At 30.3% G+C, this 24,095-nt stretch overlaps 4 protein-coding genes across 7 annotated transcripts; 2 read left to right on the top strand and 2 right to left on the bottom strand.

Annotated features, from left to right (window-relative positions):
- Positions 1-3,876: 3,876 nt before the first annotated feature.
- Positions 3,877-11,264, top strand: LOC118070553 (zinc finger protein 845-like). Of its 3 annotated transcripts, none has more exons than XM_035089234.1 (10): positions 3,878-4,681; positions 5,197-5,635; positions 5,716-6,048; positions 6,262-6,459; positions 6,709-7,104; positions 7,250-7,717; positions 7,889-8,176; positions 8,237-8,695; positions 8,763-8,899; positions 8,989-11,264. In XM_035089234.1, the coding sequence occupies exons 2-10, from the start codon at positions 5,234-5,236 to the stop codon at positions 11,021-11,023; spliced, it is 4,716 nt and encodes a 1,571-aa protein (XP_034945125.1). In that variant the 5' UTR covers positions 3,878-4,681; positions 5,197-5,233; the 3' UTR covers positions 11,024-11,264. The 3 variants fall into 3 exon arrangements, with proteins under 3 accessions (XP_034945126.1, XP_034945125.1, XP_034945127.1); XM_035089236.1 differs by having other exon boundaries at positions 3,880-4,681; positions 7,250-7,375; XM_035089235.1 differs by lacking the exon at positions 6,262-6,459 and having other exon boundaries at positions 3,877-4,681.
- A 662-nt stretch (positions 11,265-11,926) lies between these two features.
- Nup98-96 (nuclear pore complex protein Nup98-96) lies at positions 11,927-18,304 on the bottom strand. The gene is made up of 4 exons (XM_035089274.1): positions 18,105-18,304; positions 17,894-17,957; positions 12,352-17,791; positions 11,927-12,226 (listed from the first exon to the last, which is right to left on the bottom strand). Exons 2-4 carry the CDS (start codon positions 17,922-17,924, stop codon positions 12,031-12,033), a joined length of 5,667 nt encoding a protein of 1,888 aa, XP_034945165.1. The 5' UTR covers positions 17,925-17,957; positions 18,105-18,304; the 3' UTR covers positions 11,927-12,030.
- An 8-nt stretch (positions 18,305-18,312) lies between these two features.
- On the top strand, positions 18,313-20,363 carry aurB (aurora B). The gene is made up of 5 exons (XM_035089278.1): positions 18,313-18,829; positions 18,899-19,225; positions 19,355-19,513; positions 19,929-20,160; positions 20,234-20,363. The coding sequence occupies exons 1-5, from the start codon at positions 18,714-18,716 to the stop codon at positions 20,318-20,320; spliced, it is 921 nt and encodes a 306-aa protein (XP_034945169.1). The 5' UTR covers positions 18,313-18,713; the 3' UTR covers positions 20,321-20,363.
- On the bottom strand, positions 20,199-24,058 carry Parg (Poly(ADP-ribose) glycohydrolase). 2 transcript variants are annotated; one of them, XM_035089276.1, is made up of 11 exons: positions 23,825-24,058; positions 23,590-23,735; positions 23,306-23,472; positions 23,115-23,231; positions 22,882-23,043; positions 22,538-22,791; positions 22,346-22,446; positions 22,102-22,261; positions 21,606-21,924; positions 21,288-21,522; positions 20,199-21,179 (listed from the first exon to the last, which is right to left on the bottom strand). In XM_035089276.1, exons 2-11 carry the CDS (start codon positions 23,681-23,683, stop codon positions 20,404-20,406), a joined length of 2,385 nt encoding a protein of 794 aa, XP_034945167.1. In that variant the 5' UTR covers positions 23,684-23,735; positions 23,825-24,058; the 3' UTR covers positions 20,199-20,403. The 2 variants fall into 2 exon arrangements, with proteins under 2 accessions (XP_034945167.1, XP_034945168.1); XM_035089277.1 differs by having other exon boundaries at positions 23,895-24,058.
- Positions 24,059-24,095: the final 37 nt, after the last annotated feature.

Genomic DNA, 24,095 nt, shown 5'->3' with positions numbered 1-24,095 from the left:
CTGCTCATGTTATTTTTAAACATGATATCAAACGAATTGAGAATCGAAAATTGATAAAAAAGTTTAAATGATCAAATAAATTATTACTTTAAGAACATCTTATTAAAGCATTTACATGCTTTTTGATTGTATATAATGTAGAATAGAAAAAAGTGTACACTAAAAATTTGTTTTTTAATGCAATTTTTTGTCCAATGCCACAAACAACGATAAATTTTCAATTTTAATTTCCAAAAAGACGCAAGATTGGCTATGAAAGGTTCCACTTTTACTATCAAATTTTACTTATAAAAATAATTTTGTTTATTTGTATGTTTTCAAAATAATTAGAAAAAAAAATTTAGACTAAAATAATATAAAAAATTGCATTAAAAATCAAAGAATAAATTCCAATGTTATTAATAATGAAATTACAATTTGCTATTTTTATTTCATTATAATACAAAATAACAGGAATTAACATATTCCTCGACTAAATACTCATTCAATGGCACTTTAATTAAAATAACATTTAAATATAATTTTGATCAACTTGAGTTTAATTCAAGTCATTTATACAATAAATAATTTCTGACAAAAATTTTATACTTAATACATTTATTCAAGTTTGACGTTTCATGAGTGTTTTTTAAACATATTTTAATCGAAATATTTACAATAGAAAGTATAAAAAACTACAAAATCGAATTTTGGTGCTCTTTCCAATGCTGTAAAAATACAATAAGAAGTATAATGTGAAATTATAACATTAAAACGAAACAATAGTTTTTGTCAGCTCTTAAAATTAGTTAAGAAAATTTTTTTAAATTACTTGACTGAAAATCATTTACATAAACGCATCACTTGTGTATTAATTATAATAATATTTTAATTAATAATTAGAGCATTTATGTACTAAATTTACTGATATTAAAATAATTACTATTTAATTATAAAACCATCAATTAAGTTTAAATGTAATAAAAAACGTACACGTCTTTTTAGTACAGTACAGTAACAGCCATCAGGTTTTTAGTCTTTATTTAGCTTTGAATGGAACAAAGTATCAAATTATATGAAAGTTCGTAATAATTATTAGTAATGATGATAAATAATAATAATAATAATAATAATAATAATAATAATAATAATAATATTTATTCGCTGCCATAGAATATCGAAATTTTCTAAAAGTCATTGGAGAAGTCATAAGCGATTAAAAATGTAAAAAAAGTGTTTCAATGCGATTAATTGTATTTTGTAAAATGCTGTAAACCAAAGTGATCTACTCGTTACATTTTTTATTTTAATTATTTGTACTGTGTAATATTATTAATGATATAAATACATATATTATGAATAATACAGTGGAATGGTAAATTGTGATTCATTCTAGTCACGATGAAGCTGCTTCTGGGTTTTCTATTTTTTACTGTTTTTTCACTAGCTTTCTTTATATTATACAATTTTAGTAAAAAAAAAAATTATAATTTAAAAAAATAATGGCTGCATTTTACCTACCACTCTAATGATGTTGATAAATGATAAATACAATAAATAAATATAAATGTAATTATCTACAATTACGCATGTGGTAGCACAAAAGATGATAAAAATATATACATAATTAAAATAAGCTCTTTTACCAGTGACTGTTTAACGTAAATTATAATATGTACAGAATTTCACTCGTAAGTGAAATGATTAGTCTTCTTTTCCTTGACGAATTTTTCATACGTAGTTTTTGTAATATGGCATTTTGACAATATTGGAATACTCTTTTTATATAATATAATTATTATCGCTTTTTTAATAAATTTGTATGTTTAATTAATGTAAGTACTAAATGTAAACTCTGTTGTGCATTAAAGAGACAATGATTATGTCAAAAAAGCGCTTAAATAATTAATTAAATGTGTGTTAATGATTTGTATGAAGAAAATTTGTCAATGACCTCAATATTACAATTTTAGTTATCATATATTCAATTCATAGAAGAAGCAGCAAAACATAGTTATGATTATATATTCTATTGAATAATTAGGATACATGTATTTTTTATTTATGTATTTTAAGCAGAGTTTTTTGAAATATACTCTATCTAGAATAATCTCATGTTCAGTAAATTAATTTTTATCTTGACAATTAATCTAAAAATAAAACACCATTTTTTTAAATTCCTATTTGAACTGATCACTACATTCGATGTTTCCCACCAAAATTGACTTGTCATACTCTCTGGTGGAAATTAAATGTACTCCATGAACAACAATTGACCTTCATTATATATAGTAATACAACGGTAAGGTTCTTCGCGCATTATTATTTGTTTTTATTCTAAATTAATGCAATGTAACAAATAAACTTATTGTAAAAACTTTATTTTTTATTTTTGACATTTTTTTTTAATTTTCAATATTTCTTTTCATTCAATTTACAATACAATAGTGTTAATAAGTGAAACATTGGTAATATAACTGATGATTTCTTTTCTAGCCGTCATATCAATAAGGATGGCTACTCAGTAAGTTGAGGGTCTTTTTATGATGAGATCCATGAGCTACGATTAAAGAGCTAAGAGATAATGATAAGTTTTTTTTTTTCGTTTTACAATCATTACTTTTCACAATTATGAAATGATGATGAATAATTGTTTCCACAGAAATCGTTCCAACAATTGCCATGTGCTCCAAGATCTATTGTCTTTGAACATTTTAAAGTCATCTAATGGTTTGAGTCATTGATTTTCTTTTGCTTTACGCTTTATATAATAACAGTATTACAATAAATTTTTTCGTTTATTCTTGGACTGATTTAGACTATATTTGTATTTCTAAAAAACATAAAATAAAATTTATTTGTACACAAAAACACTAATTATTATTTGTTTTAAATGGTAAAAAATTTTTTAATCGATTTAAAAAATACACTTTCACAGTTGTGAAATCTTATTGCATATCTCAAGTGACATTTTTATGACACTGAATACATTGATGCAAGCATGAGGAAACGTATATTATATTATAAGGAAACATCGACAGCCTGATAGTGATATTTGAAGAGTAAAATAAATATCTATCGTTTGTTTCAATGCTAACGAAAACATTATTTAATGAAGCGTTAAATGACCCTAAAGTAAAATCTTAAATATTTTTCTGATGACGCTAAAGAAACCTTGCAAAATAAAGAATATAAAAACGTAAATATATCATGACAAGAAAATTTTATATTTTTTATATTACTTCTTATTAAGATTCTAATATCTATACAACTATAGCTATTGGTTTTATTTCACATGATACATCTATTACTAATGACGTTAGATACAACAAAAAAGAAAAAGCATCTTCTACAAGTATATAACGAACGTCATTTATAAAGAGGAGTCTTGGACGCACGCGTAGACTCACACGACAAGGTCTTCAGATATATTGACTATGTCCTAGATTGACATAAAAGCGCTAATCTTAATAAAAAAACATCTCGGAGTTTATTAAGAAAAATTAAAAGAATGCTTATAGGATTATAGATATAGTATTGTTGATTTTGGCAACTGTATACTCTCTTTTTATTTCATGATTACTTATGTAGAGAGAATGAGAGAGACAAAATATTTGATGTCATCAAACGCTGTTCTCAATCTTCATGTTCGACATGGAGAACTATTCTCTGTCATTTTCAATGAAAGACAATTTTTAAAAGTATATGTGAAGCATTGTTATTATTACTTTTATTAATACTATTTTGGTGAGAACAAATTTTTCATTCAAATACCAATTCATTTAATAATTGGAAATAATATTTGGAAATATTTTATTCATCATTTATGAGTTCAAGAAGAAGATTCAAATAAAAAAAAAGAAGTGTTTTTGGTTAAAAAAAAATCAACTCAGAATTTGGTGAAGGGGATGCGCACATGCAAGAAGTAGAAGAGCAGGAGAAGAATCAATAAAGGTCGAGAATCAAGAAACGAAATGGCAACCGGAGGACATGGTAAAGAAAGGAAGAGAAGAAGGAAAAGAATGAAATTTGATTGAAGAATAAAAATAGTATGATCCAAGCATAATTTGATAGGAACAGCAGGCTCTTAGTGGTTTAACAACGGCGGGATACACTTGAGGAAGCATTGCGGGGCGCTTGGAGAGGGATGTAGCTTCAAAGTAGGGGAAGTGGTTCGTGATAGAGGAGGCGGACGGGAGGTAGCTAGAGGTCAGAATCAGAATTGGAATTGCAGATGGCGCCTGACTGCGCTACATCGACATCGTGGGGCCAGCAGTCGAGTCATCCGGTTGGAGGGAGGGGCTTTTGTCTTGTCTGGTCGAAACAGACCTTGCTTCCTTCTTAACTTGAGGTCTTGTGAATTTTCGACTCTTCAGTACGCATCTTATTCTGCATTTTACCCGGTGATACGTCATAAACCGAAGAGGAAATAATCCACAAACTCAAAGTCTTCTTCGTTGCCCTAAACAACCACAGTGCTTCGCATTTACTCCGCTCGCTTCGCTGCCATTCTCTTTTCCGATTCAAGAGAAGGCGATTGTGCGCCCGTTGCCGCAATAGCTGCTGCACACAACAGTCCATAGGCCGGTGTACATCTAAACACGCGTTGAAGGAAAAATTTTTTACGTCGCCATTGCTACTATGATGTTCATTCGGGTGTCGTTACGTAGATAAGAAGTGAAACGAGGATAACGTACCTGAGGTTCGTTTACTTCATTCTTAACGATTTAAAAATCATCATCGCATTGTTATTTCATGGCATTTATTTCTGTTCCATTATATTAGTTCAACTCAGTATTGATGTATTATACTCTTTTCCCTACTTCTTTGCCTACCGGAAGTCTATAGATTGTTGTATTTCAAAAACGGAAATTGAACCCCAATTCCCAAAAAATTCATTTTCATCGACTTTATTCACTGACATCGTAATTTTGGTTTTTTTCTTCAATTCTTTTATTATTTTTTTTTACAAAAATAATTATTTATAATTTTAACTTTCGAAATTAACGCAGATAACTGAAGACTTGCAGAAAGTATAGAATAATCGAAAGTCATGATGAAGAAATGATTCATGTATTATCTATCAATCTTTTACGTATCACAATCTTAATTGTCAAATTGGTTTTATTCTTTTCATATAAATATATTGTATTAATTATTTTATTGATGCTAGTTTAAAAAAGGTAAATTTAATTTCAATAAAAACTTGTTTTACAGAATTTAATGAATTTAAACAATTTATTAAACTTGTAAAATGTCGGAACCATCTCCAATTCTAAGGGCACTAAGGCCAAGAACGCACAAAAGGTCAACACAAAAACAGGAATCTGAGACGGAGGCATCTGAAGAAGAAACTGACGGTGGGACCAATCAAATGGATACTTCAGCGGTTAATAATTTAGAAGAACAAAAAGATGAAGAAGATAATGTTTATAATGAAGATGATGACAACAATGTTGATGATGATGATGATGATGATGATGATGATGATGAACCACGGCTCACTATTAAAGAAGAACCGGAGGAAAATGATGATGTAACAGATGATAAAACACCACCTGATAATAAATATGAATGCAAATCATGTAGACCTACAGCTGAATTTCCTAGTCTTGTTGAATACTTGAAACATTTGAAGGATTTTCATCATCAAAAGGTTCAAATATTTTTCAATTATATTTTAATTTTATAATTAATAAATATTTATTAATTAGATGCTTAATTTTTTTTTAATAGGCAAAGTATCATGAGTGTCCACATTGTAACTTTATATGCCAGCATCCAAAGAAATTAGAGCGTCACATTTTGGTAACACATTCAGAAGAAAATAATGATATTACTGCTTCAGAAGCTAATAATCGTAATCAATGTTCAATGTGTTCCTTCATGGCTACTGATCAATCCGATATGACTAACCACCAAAGACTTCATCATCTTAAACGACGTTTTTTTCGATGTACCAAGTGCTCATATATGACGCACGTAAGAGCTCGTTACACAAAACACGTCAAGTATCACTCGATGCCCATGATCAAATGTGATGACTGTGACTTTCGAACTCCGTACAAGGTAATACACTTTTATTTTCTATTATTCTTTCTATTTGTTCTTTTTTTTCGTTACTTGTGTTTAATTGATAAATGTTTTTAGTGTATCATTAAAAATGATAGTTTTACAAAGCAGTTTTATTGTTTAAAAACAGTACTAAAAATTCGTAAAATATAAATCTGAACTATTTTACTATGTTCTTTGAATTAATTTAGTTCTTATACTCTTTATTAGTGGAATTTAGATCGACATACTCGAAATCATGGTGGTGGTGGTGCTTTTCAATGTCGAGTATGCAACTTTACTGCAGATATTCGTCAAAGTTTAACGGTGCATGAAACAAATCATCATGAACCTCCTGTTGGACAACCAATAAAGAAATTGGGTCCTTTTGATCGTAAACCACGAAATGGGCCAAAACGTTATAATCAAGTAATTTCTTTGTTTTTTTTTTTTGGTTTTAAAAATAATGAAATGATCAGGGCACGGCTTTGACGGTATATGTAAATTTTTTCTTTGGTAAAATTGATTTAAATCATGTACGACTATTTAGCCGAGTCCCTGACTATTTAATGTTATAGCTGAATGAAAAATTACATGTTAGAAGATAACTAGAGATTGTCTTATGATGAACTTTTAAAAGAGTAAGAAATGATGATAATTCAATTTTTTTATTTAAAGGTTGGTGCAAGTGATTATAGAGATGTTCCAGAAGATTCAAATTCAACGAAAAATACTGATGGTGATCCAATCGAAAATACAGAAGATCCATCAAGCGCAATAGCTGGTGCTGAATGTATTGCACTGAAATGTGAAGAGAAGGGTTGTCAGTTTATCACTGCATGGGATTCTGAAATGCAAAGACATTTAATGGAATGTCATGCACCTCTACAATCACCAAATAAATCCAAGAAACCTATACCAATGTTAATTCCTTTAAGTCCAGAAAATAATTCAAATAATACTGCATCTAATAGTTCTCCACCTTTATTAAAAGTTCCTCGAGTTAGAGTAAGGCCAGAGCTTGCAAAAATTGCACGAGACACTGAGATAGCAAAACTTTATAATAATCGTGAGGTTCGTATTTTTGGATTTATTAAAAATTGAATTGATAAATATAATAAAAGTTTTAGTTAAACTTTCCAAAAATATTTTAATAATTAAAAACAATGTGTTGAAATACATTTTCTATAAATATTTGTAATAATTTTTGTTACATCAGCAAACAACTGGAGTAAGAAAGGAGGTGGGTGCAGTAAAATCCTTTGAAAAAAGGAATGCGTCTTTTTTCGACAAACTAAAGGAAAGGTTAATAACAAATACAAGCGCCAGCTCATCACAGGTAGTCGTAAGTACAATGGAAGATTTAAAATGTTGGTGTACGTTCAAAGCGAATAACTCGGAAGAATTGGCTAGGCATAAAAAAACGCATCATACTGCGCTTAGTGTTTCTTCTCATGAATTGTCGCGATGTACAAAATGTCGAAAACCTTTCAGTAGTCTGACAGATCTTCAAATTCATATGCAAGTGTGTTCTACAGTCAATAATGATTCAATGATTAGCACTAGTAGACAAGAAAACACTGGCGTTAACGCGAACTATACGGCTGCATCCCACTATGGTGATTTTGAGTTTCCTTTTCAAGTGGACTGGGACGCGAATGGTGGTCTGAATTCTTCCGGATCGTCGGTACGGGGTTTTTATTTTATGAGTTTATTTTTTGTTTATTTGATCTACTTATTTGATTTTTTTTATTTAGCTATATTTGATCATTTCTTTTTTGACGTTACAAAGAGCGGGCGCTACCGTAATTTTAACTTCTATTTTAAAGATGATAAAGAATTTGCTTATTTTTAATAGATCGATGGTACTGCCAATGCAACCACAACAAGAAGAGTATTCAAGTGTCCTCACTGTTCGTTCTGGGCATCGACTGCAAGCCGATTCCACGTTCATATTGTAGGACATTTGAATCGAAAGCCATTCGAATGTTCTCTTTGTGCTTATAGATCGAATTGGAGATGGGATATTACCAAACACATCAAATTAAAAGCTGCAAGAGACCCTGCTCATGCTAATGCTAGAGTTTTAATGACTGATGAAACTGGCCGAAGAAATTATTCCAAATATAACAAATATCTTGCACAGGTGATTTATTTATTTTTTTGGCCTTCCTAACTTTAGTACTTATTTTTAATTTTATTTTAGATGGAGCAAAGTGTAGATGATCCAAATAATGATGAATGCGGTACATTAAATTCTCGAACTGATGAACCTCCTCGAAAGAGAGTTCTTTTCAATAATTCTAAGACTCTTTCAATACCTGAAATGGCATCATCGTCAAAAATCCACAAAAATTCTAATCAGCCAGGATATGGACGAGTTCAAGATTCTGCGATTCTTTCTAGACCTCCACCGCCTCTCCAAGCTACTAAAAGCGGCCAATCATTGCTAAAGCCTAATCAATCAACCAATTCTAATCCTACCATTCCCGTAAATTCGTTAGATTCTAAAACATCAGTACCAATTTCATACTTATCAGAAGAAACCAAAAGAACATTATGGAAATGCAAAAGATGTAATTTTCGAGATGCAAATAAGGACATGGTTTTACTTCACGTTAAATCCCATTATGAGTCATTAGAACTATCTTCTAACAATGAAAAGGTAAACAATAACGAATTTTGTGGTGTTTCTAACTAATAATAAAATTCGTTTTTTTTTTATATCATAGAATCCATTTGCTTGTAAGGATTGTCCATTTATCGCTAAGGATGCAACAAGTTTAGCAATGCATAAAGTACACCATCAACCAAATTTAGAATCTATTTTCAAGTGTTATCTATGTCCATACTACGTCAGCACAAAAGCGTAATTATTATGAAATAAGTTAATATAAATTGAAAGAGAATTTTAACTTTTTACATGGATTAATAATAATATTGATTTTAAAATTTCAGAGAATTGTTAGACCATGTACAATTACACGGAGAAGAATTAGCTGTTGTTCATCAACGTGCTACATCCGATCCTGCATCTAAAAAATCAAGGTCTCCAATAAATTCAACAGCTGAAGATAATTCTTTGAACAAAGTTGATATATCTGTAGATGAAACATCCAGAGCTGCATCAATATTATCGGATGTTCCAAAAACCGCTAATGGATCTACACCACCACTTTTATTAGACACTCGTGCTTTACCTGATACTCCACTTGTTTGGGTTTCTCGACCAAATGGAACATTTGTAAAAATGCTCAAGTGTCGTCATTGCCCGCATGTATCATCACGACGTGCCGAAGTCCGTGATCATGAAATGATGCATAATCCATCCACTGTAAATGAAACACTTATAGCATGCCCTGATTGTAGTTTCAGTTGTTCGCGTAAAGAAGTAATGGACAGTCATACAGATATGCATCAAGGAGCGTTAGGAACAGTTCACTGTCTTGTAGATGATAGTAGATCTGATGCACAGCAGCTGGATGATCTAACAACTCTTTTAGGATTAACTAAAACACCTATTATGGGTTCAGATCCCGATCTTCGTGATCCTCGTTTAGTTCATTATTGCAGTAAATGTCCGGGACGCTTCTTATCTGAAAGAGAATTACAAATTCATCTAGGATATCATTCAGCTGAGCTTCCATTCGCTTGTGAGTGGTGTTCTTATACAGCGAAACTTCCAGAACATCTTGTATTACATCAAAAAGCTCATGCTGCCGAGTATCAAGATCATTCTCAACAATTATTAATTTTATATGGCCATTCCCAAAGATATCCACCACCGAGAACTGCATGTATTGAAACAGGTAGCCTCATTAGTGGTTCAAATAAAAACGTTGCTTGGATCGTTGTTGAAATACCGAATTTTAATTCATCGAGTGATCAAATTGTTGAACATAAAAGTGGAAATCAAGTGTTTACTTGTGCCAAATGCCCTGCTCGATATTTCAAACTTGACGCACTTGAATATCATATGACTCTTCATGGTTCGAACAATAGATTCAAATGTAGTGAGTGTGATTATTCATCAAAAACAGCTCAAAATTTGATGAAACATCAAGTAGTTCATAAAAGACAAAACGAAATGAATGAATCACTTGCTGGAAGACGGCAGTCATTTACAAATACAAGTAAAACATTTACCAAAAATGGTAAATTTAAGGAAAAACCATTCAAATGTCATAAATGTCCATCATCTTTTAATAAACGTGAACAATATCAAGTTCATTTAACAATGCACGGTGCTAAGAGACGATATCGTTGCGATACCTGCGATTTTTCAGTTAAATATTATGCTAATTATGTTCAACATTTAAAAAAACATCATTCAAATAATTCTGATGATGTAAATAATCAATCAGATATTTCAATGGAATATGATCAAGATTATAATGAAATTAAAAGTACAAATTATGGAAAATCCCGAAGAAAATCGACCATTTCTTCAGGATTATCAGCGGGAAATAATTCTTCAATTATTTTCGGAGGTTTGTATAATATTTCTAATCAAGATAAACAATCTATTTTATTTATGCAAAAAAAAGAAGAAACAATAGCGATGCTTGAAGAACAAGAAACTTTATTTCGATGTCATGAATGCCCATTTTCTTCACCAGATAAAGATATCCTTGATATTCACAAACGTCGTCATGGTCTTGAAAGACTCACTCCTCCTTGTCCTCATTGCAATTATGTACCTCGTAAAGATGAAAATGTTAGTGAACATATTAAGTTACACTTTACGAGACTTTATAAACCTGAATCTTATTTAGTTATTGATTTACTTACATTGATGATACGAAAAATAAGTCCAAGTAAAAAAGATGATAAAAAAGAAAATGAATTACTATTTCGTGAATGTGAAGATGGGCAGTTTTTACCAGTTTTAAACTCAAATATACTGCCTGTAAATGTTACAAATGGAAATAATATAGAAAGCATAACTGTTGATCCTAATACAGGTGAAACAACACACCGATTCAGTATGTAAGATATATTTTTTTTTAGTTTAATTAATTGTTTGTCATTTAGTATTTGACTTGTTCATATTGTAAAATGAAAATATAAATATGAAGTTTGTACAATTTTTCCGAAACACGACAAAACTGTAGTGAAGTGTGATAATTCATTAGCCCTATAATGAATAAAAACTCAAGAAATATTTTAGTAATTTCACTAACATTAATGAAAAATTACTAATATTTCTATAGCGATTATTTAAAATAAAAAGAAAATTTATTGTTATAATTTTTGTTTTAAAACATTATTTCAATTTTATTTATTTAAAAAAATTTCATTATAATACTTTTTATGGAATTATTTTCATATTACACGCATAAAACATACGAATATTTATTAAATTTCTTTTGCAAAAAATTATAGAATAAAATTGTGTCAATGAGAATGTTTATTTTCAGGTCACAATATTTACATAAACTACTTGTTATATTGGATTTTTTACAGTTAACTAGAAATATTTCTTGTATAATTGAACTAAAAAACATGCCTTTCACAAAAAAAATTTTTAATGGCACGTTTCGTCTTATTTTTTAGCCATATTACTTATAATTAATTGTTTTTTTTTTTTTATGATTATTAATATTATTTATTTATTTAATTACTGTTACTTGAAACTATTCAATATTCATTTATAACTAGCTATTAATTGTTAAAAATTATTTTTTAAAAAACTTCTTATTTTTTGTTTTTTTTTTTTTTTTTCAATTTCAATTAATTACCTAATAATTCCATGAACGAAAATTATATAAAATAATTATCTAAATACTTTTATTTATTTCTATTTTAATGTTGAAAATAATGACATTAAGATTAATTACATCTTCATTGATTGAAAAAAAGACAAAATTATCTAAAATATATTTTTTATGATTACAATATAAATTCATTAAAAGATAAACGTTCGTTTATTACATGTAATTTTCTATGAGGAAGTTATCAAAATTATGATACTTACCCATAACATAATTTTTTTTATCATCAATGACCAATAATCTCATTAGCACACATGTTAACGATTGGCCGTAATTCTTGCTGAGCATAATCTTCAGGAAGTGGTAACTGGGACACTAAACGAGCAATAACTTTTGCTGCTGATTTTTCTTCATGAGGTTGAAGTAATAAAATACCTTTTGCGAGGTGAATAGTTCTCTTAGCAATTTCTGCTTGGCATAATCTAAAAACCAAGGAAGAGAAGAAATTAATTTTACTTATTTCAAAAACTTATGTTACAGAATTTTGAAATGATACATTATACAATCAATAATAAATAATTTGAACATAAAATAATTTTCAATTTACCGAAGTTTAGCAGTAGGGCATGGAAATTGATTAATTTTAGCACATAACGAATTTAATTGAGGTTGTAAAAGTTCCAATTTATATCCAATTATTGAATAGTCAGGTTTCTTCAAGAATAATTCAATTTCTACTGCAATTTCCATGTAATCCCACAGTAGTTGACCTTGGTAAGACCATCCATTCACAACACTACTACATTCTTGACTTACTAAAGGTTTCAATAATGACTTTAAATAATCATAATTTTCATTAATTATTGCATCCGCTGCCAAATGTTCGATAATAATTTCATGAGCTTTATTCCATAGCTCAGCTTGAAGTGAATACCACGCTGCTTCTCCATATCTCTTCAACGCACATCCTTTAATAGCTTTCGCCTCATTGATCCACTTACAAGGAATGCCAAGCTCATCCTTCAAGAACGTCTCTTGTTTAATATAGTCAGAATCTTCGTCAATCTTTACATGTCGAGCAAGTAAATCGATAACAGCGGTTTTTCGAATTATTGAGTTGTTTATGTGAAGAGAAACGAAGATAGCCCAATGCCAAAGATCATGAGCTTCTAATTGTGCCGCAAAATTTGTGTGAGTCAAAGTAGCGACATGTTCTGATAAATGAGAGTATCCCAAACCTACGATAACTTGCTGTAGAAGCCAACTAAGCCTATAGTCAAGAGGATCTGCTGTATGAGTCAGAGGATTAAGTAATTCTTCAAGCGAATGATTGCCTGTGCAGTAAAGTTTCATCAGATGAAAACAAAGATCAAATGTTTTCTTGCCATTAATCATTTCTGGTTCAAATTCTTCTTTATAATCGGGTAGGGGAGCTGCAGCACATATTTCTGATGGATCAACATCGAAAGTACTTTCATAGAGCTCGAGAACATCGGTAATTGAGGCAGTTGAATATGACAAATACCAAAGATGAAGAGCTAAAGCTCTTTTCCAATCTAAATCCTCACAAACATTAACAATTTTGTCGTTGCACATAATCAATTGTTCTCCCGCAATAAGCATGTATATTTTCAATCGTGCTTCTGACATATTTTTAAGAATATCAATATCTTGCCAAAGTGCAATAGTTTGTTTCAATAATTCTTTAGTTGCTGCTGTTCCACCTAATTGAGCCATTAAAATAGCCAATGTATAATCTCCAATTTTTCTGGCACGTTCACAAGCTTCCTCCAATTTATTTGCAGAAAGTAATGATAATATTAATTGATCTTCTTGATTTATCTCTGCTATTTCACGTTGAACAGTCTCGCTGACTACAGACTTTAACCAATTTCCAAAAGCTTCTCGTCTTATCATCATATGATCATGACTTTCTTTGTCAGAACCTGGAATTAACGCTGAAAGATTACCCCAAAGAGCTACACATAGTTGCCATACATCAGCTGTATAAGATGCTAATTTGTCAGCATTTACATTGTCAGCTAAATTATCAGCTATATCTTGAGCTAAAGCACAGTGTTTGTGAAGAGCAGAAAGACCAGTATCTTGATTTCCTACACGAATCCAACGACAACCATTTTCTTCCCCAATAATACAATGATTCAATTGAATTTGGAGATGCTCTTCTATACTTTCTTTGAATAATCGAATGTAATCAGAATCTGCTCTGTTTCCACCGAGAATTTGAAGACGTTGAACGATATTAGTTGATGTAGTATCATCTACAAGTCGTCCTGCAATGTAGGTTTCTATTTGACCAAATATATTTTGGAGAGGTACTTTTGCTGCTTGCTCTTGAGTACTCAAAGATACTAAAGTGAGCCCAGGACCCCAACTAGGCTTAAATTTTCTACCCATTTGAATACTAATATCAGCGATTGTATGGAACTTTAACTTATTGCAAATTGATTTTTCTAATGGAATGACTTCACAGTGATACTTTAATACTCGTGTTGCTGGTTTAATAATCGGAGGAGGGAAATATTTATTAACTATAGTTTCTTGGATTTTTTCATGTTTCTTCTGGTTTCTATTATATTTTATTTCTTTTTTTTCTAATAAAGTCTCTTCAGGTGATGCGTATGTATTCTGATGAATTCTATAATTTGATCGAGAGCTGGTGTACATATTAGATGATATTTTTTCAAGTCCGTTTTCTCGGGTATCAAAAGTATGTAAACGTTTTAATGGAAGCTCAGTACTTTCAAAATGCTCTTGTTCAGCCGAATCTCCCATATCATCAAAAAAACTAGCTTTCATTAATTGAAGTTTATGACTATCTGTTCCTGCAAGACGAGCATAAATGGATGTTGGACTTAAGGCTGATGTTTGATCTCCATTTAAATCTTTCTGAATATCTGTAATGTTCATACTTCTATTATCTTCATCATCATTAACAGTAAAAGAAGAAGTCGTGTCTTCATCTCTCTTTTCTGATGGTACTTGACCATTATATTTATTAACTTGTTCATTAGCTTTTAATTTATTTTTAATAACATTTGTAGGAGGAGCTTGTTTCTGATTAAGTGAAATTACTTGGGTCATTTTTTGTTGATCCATTGACATTTTAAGTTTCAAATTCAACAGTTTTTTCTGATCTATTGGTAGATCGTCTTCATCATCGGAATCACTTAATCCATATTTTGAAAAATGATCAACTTTAAATACCCAAGATCCAGTTTCTGGACGATACTCCAAAAATCTTGTGTCATGTTTTGCTGAAACTCTACGTAATTTCCCTTCATAATTCATAGCAATAAGTCGATCAGGATCAGTAATTGGTTCATGAAGATTTTTATCATGGGGCCATACAGAATGTAAAGTCACTTGAGCTTTTCTATTTAAACCTTGACCAACTGAAGGTTTTTTTTCGTCATCTGGATATATAACTACCTCTTTATGACGAAAATGGACTATCTCATCAAGATTTAATCCGTATATATCAAAAGAATCCGGGAAAAAAACTTCACCATATCCTGTTCTACCCACAGTAAAATTAGGAACAATACAGGTAGGAAACACAGAATCATCTTTCACATATTCATCCAATTGTTCTATTGCAGGCTTTGTATAGTATCCAACACGTCTTAAAGTGACTTTTGCTAAATTTGGTTTATGTGGCTGAAGAGCCGGAAGTGAACTTTCATCAAGATCATGACTGGAATCGTTCAATAGTAAAGAATCTCCAGCACTTTTATTGCTTAATTGCTGTTGCTTCAATGAATTATTTAATTGTGCTTTAGTTTTTAAATTACCCGAATGAGTACGAAATTCACTTATTGTGTTTTCCAAAACTTCTTCAGGGATTTCTGATGTGTTAAACGGAGATTTTTGACCATCAAATTCTTCTTCTTCATTCATTTTAGTAACTCGTGGTATATGCGATTTTAACCATGATGTTGATGAAGATCTTCTATCTCCAGTTGACTGACGATTGATTTGTTGATTATTTTCTTTATCAACTATTTCTCCTTCATTGCTACATGAAGATGATGCTTCAACACTTCCTTCTATAGTTTCATTATTTTGTATAATATTTCCATTATCAGTTGGTGTTCCTGAAGGACTAGATTGCCTTTTTGGACGTAAAACTAAACGTTTAGCATTAGGACGAGGTTGAAAAGCTTCAAGCAGTGTTGGGTCTTCTTCTTCAAGGCCCTCAAATAATGATTTTTTCGATAATTGTACTGGAGTAACTACTCGAGCTTTCACTTTAGGTGAATTTGTCGTAGAAATTTTATATTGTGAACCATTTAATGTTTTTATACTTGAATTGGTGGGTTTTAATAATTCTTCAGATTTTCCTGAAGCAGGTAAAAGATTCTTAAGTAGTGGAGAGTCTCCGAAAGGTGTTGATACCAATGCTAGAATTTGTTGATGAACTGGAACAGATGAAGGATTCTGTTGAACTGGATTTGTTCCAACTCCACCGCTCAATAAATTCATTCCTAAATTTGGAGCAGTATTTGTGGTATTACCAAACGTGCCAGAAGTTCCGAAAGTCCCTGAATTATTGAAATTAAATCCACTACCCGTGTTGCCAAAAATACTTCCGGGTTTTGGTTGACCAAATAATGAATTTGTTCCACCTAGCCCTAAACCAGTATTAGTTCCAAGACCTGTTGAGGTAGCAGGTGTTGAACCGAATGGAAAAGAACTTGTTTGACCCGCAGGTTTAAATGAAGTGTTGAAAAGATTTGAAGTATTGGTATTTTGTGTTGTTCCAAAACCAGTATTTGTTCCAAATGCTGGCGTAGAAGTCGTACCAAATGTGGACCCAGTTCCAAATCCAGCAGGTTTAGTTCCAAATAAATTAGTATTGGTATTTGCTGCGGCTGGTTGTCCAAAAGCATTTCCAGTATTAGGTGTAGCTGAAGAGATATTAAAAGCTGATGGCTTTTGATTAAATAATCCAATATTTTGATTCTGTTGAGTTGTCCCAAAACCAAAACTCGTATTTTGAGTATTATTCATCGTACCAAATCCAGATGCTGGTTGATTAGTATTCGAGGTTGAAAAAAGCGTTGTTGGTGCAGCCGCTCCAAATGGCTTAGCTTGAGTATTTGCACCAAAAAGACTGGTTGATGTTGTTGGATTAAAAGCAAAAGTATTAGTAGTGGTTGCAGGAGCACCAAAACCAGTTACTGACTTTCCAAACAATCCACCTGTTGTATTTGACTGATTGTTAACTCCAAATCCGCTAGTCATTGCTCCAAAACCACTAGAAACTGTGCTAGTTATTGTGCCCGTATTTCCGAAAGGTGAAGCTTGTGCTGGTGTTCCAAATAGGCTAGCGGTTTGTCCTGGTTGGCTTGGTCCTTTCAAACCATTTGTATAATCTTCAAGACGTAATTCTTCTAGTGATTTATTTTCATACTCTTTCATAACCATAATGCAATGATGTTTTGTAGATATATTCTGAGGAACGCCATTTTTTACCATTGTATCTGCACCAGTAACTGGAACGAACTTTACTGTTGTTCCTACAATACCACTTCCTGTGTTGGTACCACTTCTAAATCCTGAGGGAGTACCAAAGAGACTAGTATTACCAGTTGTGTTAGTTTGACCAAAAGGTGTAGTTTGCTGAACAGTTTGTTGAGGTTGGCCAAAAAGACTTGTACTAGTTCCTCCAAATCCTCCGAATCCCGTTGTTTTATTAGATTGTCCAAAGGCTGATGTGGTATTATTAGTACCAAATAGATTTGTGTTAGCATTTTGCTGAGCTCCAAATAAACTTGTATTTGCGCCAGTAGTTCCGAAAGCTCCAAATGATGACTGTGTTGTTGCTGGTTGTCCAAATCCTGGTGTAGCTGTACTATTTCCAAATAATCCTCCAGTTGTAGCACCTGCAGGTTTTGCGCTAAAAAGTGATTGATTTGTGCTGCCAAAAACTGGAGCTGATGTTGTCCCGAAGCTCGTAGTAGAAATGGGCTTGCCAAATGCTGATTGACCAAATGGACTACTTTGAGCAGATGAATTGAATCCTGTTAAATATAAATCAATTAGTACAATAGTAAATAAAATAAAACTGTTTAAGTTATTATGAATAACTAACTAATATTCGTTAATATTACAAATCTTCTTACCAAATGATGTGTTTCCTGATTGTCCAAACATTTTGAACAATGTGATTTAGTTCAATTATAAAATCTATAAAATAAAACCTATTTAATGATCATAGTTCATTCATTTTACATATACGATATTTATATCATGATAAATAAATATATAAAACGAGATAATTTCGTAATTCCGCGTAATGCATCATAAAATTGACGCGTAGATAAATATGCTTACCAATAAATATACACAGTTGAGAGTGAGTGGACAGTAATATTTATAATAAACTAATATAGTTGAACAATAATAATAAGGTTATTATTACATTCTTATTCAATAATGCTGAATGAAACTCTCTTGAATTGAAAAATCATAACCTGTCTAACGGTTACTTTGGCGCAAAATACAAAGGCTGAAAAACTACACAATTCTTGTAACTTGCGATAGTGATTCTTGTTTTTATAAATGTGCGCAGTAGCCTCATTTGTAAGAAATTGTCGTTCATGAAAAGAAACATTTATTCTCATGTAAACGTCACGTATGATGCTAATCGAATAAATGATTGGCTAATTGTAAAACAGGTTTGTGAGGTTATATTAACATTGGCCAATCACTTTTTAACTTTCCTTCTTCTGATTGGTCATGGAACCCGCTTGATATTCATTTCACCAATAAGGGGATGAAAAAAATGGTAACTTATGTAATGTTAGGTTAAATTTGACGTTTGAAAAATATATCGGTTCAGCGTCAGTTGATGCAGTGGACAATAAAGAGAGAGTTTGTAATTTTTCAAGTATTAGATATTTTATTTGAATAAGAAAAAGCTTTAGCCATTTTTTAAATGAAATGAGTGAGGATAAAAAGATGAATAAAATACTTGAAAATGTACCTAATGAATATCAAGAACGTGTTGCTGAAAGTGTACGTATTATGGAAGATCATACAAAGAAATTTGGAGATGGGTAAATATTTAAATTTTGTACATCTTAGAATTATGTTGATTGATAATTATTATATTATAATTTTCAAAGCTACGCCTGGAGTTTAGATGATTTTCAAATAGGAGTTCCATTAGGAAGAGGGAAATTTGGACGTGTTTATTTGGCAAGAGAAAAGAGAAGTCATTACATAGTTGCTTTGAAGACTCTTTACAAAAAAGAATTAGTTCATGGGAAAGTTGAAAAACAAACATTAAGAGAAATTGAAATTCAGTCTCATCTTAAGCATCCTCATATTTTGCAACTGTTTACCTATTTCCACAATAATTCAAAAATTTTTTTGGTACTCGAATATGCAGCACAAGGAGAGTTGTATAATTATTTAAAGCAACAACCCGGGCAAAAATTCAATGAACATCTGTAAGTTAATACACTAATTATAATTCTATCATATTATTATTAGTTTAACGATTTATATAGTTGTGCATAATTAAAACTTAATAGACATAAAGTACTTGTTTATTATTATAAAAATTATTTAAATTTTAGGTCTGCAAAATACGTCTATCAAGTAGCTGATGCGCTTCATTACTGCCATAAAAATAGTGTTATCCATCGAGATCTAAAACCAGAAAATCTTTTACTCGATCACAATGGTAATATAAAATTAGCTGATTTTGGGTGGTCAGTGCATGCTCCATCATCGAAGTAAGTTATTACTTTTACCTATTTATCTGGTAATTTTTAAAGTACGATTTCATTTTTAATTTTTTTTATAATAATAATTAACTTTTAAATACGAAATACAATCAAAAACAAACGATGTGTTCTAAAATGGTAAATAGCTCACTAACCAGCATCATTTGAAATAATTTATTTTATTTCAAATAATGGATTGTTTTATATATAAAAACACAGCCTAAAAATTATTGAAAAAAAAACAATTAAATTAAAATTATTTCTTTGTTTAAACAATGAAAAAAAAAACATTATAAAAAACGATGGAATCATAAAAGCATAAATTTTTTTTAAATATTTTGTTTATATGCCGATTTGAACTTTTTCATATATTCATCAGCGGTATTAGATTATTCAATCTTTCATTCTTTTTCTCTTTTTTAAGACGAATCACTATGTGTGGAACGTTGGATTATTTACCTCCTGAAATGGTCAATGGCCAGATGTATAACTTATATGTAGACCATTGGTGCCTCGGAATTTTGTGTTATGAATTTTTAGTCGGTAAGCCACCATTCCTGAGCGATACATCAAAAGAAACATATAAAAAAATTAGTGCTGTTCACATAATTTGGCCAACTGAAATTACCCCAGGCGCTAAAGATCTCATATCTAAGGTATGAAAATACTGAGAGATAATAAAAAGTCAATTAAATATATTTTACAATACTGATAATTATTTCTGTACAGTTAATCAGGAAAGAAAGCGCTGAAAGAATTCCGTTACCAGCTGTTATGAGACATCCTTGGATTCTTGCGAATAAAAATAAAAAATGATTGTATAAAACTTTTTTATCATAATGAAATTTTTTTTAAATAATCTTAGTATTAACAATCTTTGCTATTTTCCAAGAAAAACATTATATTGAGCTAAATTTTGAAGAAGTAAAATAATCATTAATTTTTTTTTGGCCTCCCTTTTGTCTATTAAGCATTTGAGAGGGTAATTTTTTATAATTTATTGATAAGTTAGCTTTGTCCTTATCATAATCAATTTTTGTTAGTTTATCAGTCAATTTTGTTGGAGCTGACAGATTTATTTCAACTTCATTATTAACCTGATCAGAATTTATTGACTCCATATCCGATGATTTTGAAATCATATCTGTTTTATTATCATCGGTATTAGAATTTTGAGTACAATCAAGAATTTTCATTGATGTGTCAAATGTTTGAAGATCTGTTGATTGTTTTTCTGACGGTCTAACAGCCATTCTATCTTGTTCAGATTCTTTTTCTGCAAAAATTTCCCAAAGAGAAGTTTTCTTTTTTACTGTGACGTTTGTACTCTTTATTTTCTTCTCTTTCACAGTATCACTACTTATGTCTGTACAATTATTGAACAATTTTTGTATTAATTCTTGATCCTCTTGATGATTTAGCATAGTTTTTTGTATTTCAGAATGGCTCCGGTGAACAACAGGTTCATATTTTGGCATGCTCAAATGTTTATTGTCTCTTTTTAATACATTATTTCTTCTCTCCAATGTGGCAGTATTTTCTTGCTGTTTTGGTAGTGTAGGGAAATAATCAGTTAATCTTTTTATTTTAGACCTTTTATACAAGAAACGGTAAAAATCCAGATGATTTGTTGTTGATTCACTTTCATATGCTCGTAACAATGTGTATAGCCAACCTGTTTTAAATATTTAAAAATTATTCAATCACATAAGACTAAATACGATTCATTCATCACATATTTTTGCATTTCTCTCATCACATAAAATTTTACAAAAATACATACCAACATCAACATTTTGGTTGATTAAATGCCAATACATATCAGCTACACTATCTCTTAAATTCTTATCACCAAATGTAAAATAAACTAGTGATCGTCCAGCAACAGCTGCAGCCATTAATTGTATCAGCACTTTAAGTTTCGGGTTACCTCTAAAAGCCCCACAACCCCAATTTCCAGTTGCAACTGCTGATAAATCATTTTTGGGCATTTGAGATGAACTAAAACCCACATATGCCTGACCGAAAAATGATGGTTAATGATTTTCAATTATTTTATCAACTATTCAAATTAAACAGCATATTATATATTATGACGAACCTTATTAAGTTCTCGGATAATGTTTATCATTTCAAATTGTTTATCTGGTTTACTGAAACGCAGTGCATCAATTGCTACGATCGATGTTTTACGTCTACCACTGCTGTCTCTTGGTGTTTCATCAACAAAGTTGCCTGTCCATTTAAAACTATTACTATATCCTTCATAGGTACTATAGCGTTCAACTCCAGTAATTATTAAAGCTTCAGTATCATCTAAAACTTCTGTTACAAGCATTGTTGCAATGAGTTCTGGACAAATGACAAAACGAATCTCTTCTTGAACACAGCCCCAGTACAATACACCACCACCAATGTATCTGTGAAATTTGTTATATTATTTTCAATTCGAGTATGAAAAATCAATAAGTTATTAAATATTTTATGAATTGTATCATTCCAAATGATTTGTATTTTTATTTGATAATAAAAAAAATTAAGGATGAAGAATAATCAATAATTGATAATTATTTTTAATATTATTGTATAATACTAACTTGTTAGCAAAGTCAACTTGAAGAAGTCCGGCTCCTTCAGTTTCAATGGTTCCTTTGCTCGTAATATGTAATGGTGGTAATTGCTCATTTTTGGTATCCCATGTTGGACAATCTTCCTTCGGAATGTAACGTCTTTCAATTGTAATTGTACCTTCAGGAGCTACTCTATGAATAAATCTTATTTATACTTTCTTATACTTATAATTGCTTTCTATTTAAACAATTTTGTTATATTTTTACGCACTTGAACTTGTCACTCTACGAAAGTAGTGAAATAAACATTTTAATTTTTCTGTTACACTAGCTGATCTGTTCGGTTTATTTTCTCGATAAGCTGAAAATAAACTAAAACAAAATCATAAAATATGTATTTAATTTAATTAAACATATAATAAATGTACTTTGTTTTCATAATCAAATAAATATAATAAAGTACCCATTAAAATTTATATAAGGATATAACGCATATTCCGATTCTGGATTTCTGGAATTTCGTCGTGGAAACGTACAAAAAAATGCATTCGCTAATAAAGAAGCAATCTGTAATTGACTAAAACTTATTGACGAGTTCGTATGATGCTTCAATAATGGAATAGGTCCAGTTACATGTGATGGCAAATCAAGCGCCAATCGGATTATTTTAGGTAGTAACTTATCAAAAAAAATATTTATGTTCTCTTCGTCCATCACCTTAAAAAGTATTTATTTTATAGAAATTTCATTTCACAATTATTCTAATTTTTCAGATTAATTTGAAAGTGAATTTGTTTAGATTCTTACGTTTGTGAAAAAATTATGTAATGCACTGAAATTCCATTTTGAGATATACTTATTATTATAAGACATAATAGCAGCTTCTAGCTGTAAACTGGACATAATACTACGTGATAACACTTGTTGAATAACTTCCCAACGAATCAGAAGCTTTTTCGGTTTATTTTCCTAATAATAAAACAAAATTACACAATACTTTCTTCAATTTTAACTACAAAAATAGATTCTAAATTACGTACTTCTTCTATAGGGTAAAAACATTGTGGAGAAGTTGGCATTCGTACAAAATCCTTGCCCCATTTGTCAACATTTTGATTTGGATATGGTTTTGGATATCCCTTGATAGGTATCGGTACCTATAAAACTCAACGAAATGAAAATTATATTCTAAACACTAATATTATTGTTATTAATATTTAGCAATGCTTACTTGAAATAAAACTGTATGATGTTCAGATGGCCGAATAGGAAGATGTTGTTGATGACCAAAAGGACCTAAACCTTTATGGATTTTATCCATACTGACACCTTTCCATTCTGGAGTATCATCAACTACGTCTGGCTCACTTTCAAGAGGAATGGAATTCGTTTCTACTTCTATTGAACACACAATGTACAGATAATGATATTTAATTTTTTCAAGAATGCTTTCAAATTTAAATAACATAAAAACATTTTTAAATAAATAAGAAATATTTCTTGAAGAATTTTTACCTTCATCGTGGTTTGGCGATTCAAATTCACAAAAAATATCTGGTGACGTTGGTTCATTGTAATCAACTTTAAGAGTTGTATTTGATTCTGCCATTTTTATATAATTTTATATAACATAAATTAATTTCTCTCTCTCACTGAATTAACTAAAATAAAGTGAAACGAAAACAATATGTTTATTAAAAATTTATATTTCAATGACGATAATTTTTTTTTTCGAAAATAAACTGTTTACTTTTTCCAAGTCTGTTTTTTTTTTATTTATTTACAGTTTTTGCAATTTAAGGTTAAGTTTTTGCTTATACCAAATTTTTAACGATGACGGTTTGTATGAATAATATAATAGATTCACATCAAAAATATACACTAAACTATGACGTATTTTTAAAATTAAATAAAATAAACAAAGATTGACATTGGATTTAATGTATTATACACAGCATTGCATTTTTTACAAAGTAAAGGTTTAAATTATTGTTATTATTTTTATTTAATAACTCTGATTT

Source organism: Chelonus insularis, unplaced genomic scaffold (genome assembly GCF_013357705.1).
Source record: "Chelonus insularis isolate UGA/USDA-ARS -01 unplaced genomic scaffold, ASM1335770v1 contig_64_pilon, whole genome shotgun sequence".
In the NCBI taxonomy this organism is placed as follows: Eukaryota; Metazoa; Arthropoda; class Insecta; order Hymenoptera; family Braconidae; genus Chelonus; species Chelonus insularis.
The sequence above is the reverse complement of the archived record's forward strand: the minus strand, read 5'-3'. Positions and strand labels throughout refer to the sequence as shown.

Bases quoted from the DNA above. Each gene is read 5' to 3' on its own strand.
- LOC118070553 (XM_035089234.1), top strand. From the start codon at position 5,234: ATGTCGGAACCATCTCCAATTCTAAGGGCACTAAGGCCAAGAACGCAC. The intron at 6,460-6,708 runs GTAATTTCTTTG...TTTTATTTAAAG, and splicing joins GGCCAAAACGTTATAATCAA to GTTGGTGCAAGTGATTATAG. The intron at 7,718-7,888 runs GTACGGGGTTTT...TATTTTTAATAG, and splicing joins TGAATTCTTCCGGATCGTCG to ATCGATGGTACTGCCAATGC.
- Parg (XM_035089276.1), bottom strand. From the start codon at position 23,683: ATGGCAGAATCAAATACAACTCTTAAAGTTGATTACAATGAACCAACG. The intron at 22,792-22,881 runs GTAAGAATCTAA...ATACTTTTTAAG, and splicing joins TACATAATTTTTTCACAAAC to GTGATGGACGAAGAGAACAT. The intron at 21,523-21,605 runs GTTCGTCATAAT...TTTTTCGGTCAG, and splicing joins TTATCCGAGAACTTAATAAG to GCATATGTGGGTTTTAGTTC.
- aurB (XM_035089278.1), top strand. From the start codon at position 18,714: ATGAGTGAGGATAAAAAGATGAATAAAATACTTGAAAATGTACCTAAT. The intron at 18,830-18,898 runs GTAAATATTTAA...TAATTTTCAAAG, and splicing joins ACAAAGAAATTTGGAGATGG to CTACGCCTGGAGTTTAGATG. The intron at 19,514-19,928 runs GTAAGTTATTAC...CTCTTTTTTAAG, and splicing joins GTGCATGCTCCATCATCGAA to ACGAATCACTATGTGTGGAA.
- Nup98-96 (XM_035089274.1), bottom strand. From the start codon at position 17,924: ATGTTTGGACAATCAGGAAACACATCATTTG. The intron at 17,792-17,893 runs GTAAGAAGATTT...TATATTTAACAG, and splicing joins ATCAGGAAACACATCATTTG to GATTCAATTCATCTGCTCAA. The intron at 12,227-12,351 runs GTAAATTGAAAA...CTTGGTTTTTAG, and splicing joins TGCCCTACTGCTAAACTTCG to ATTATGCCAAGCAGAAATTG.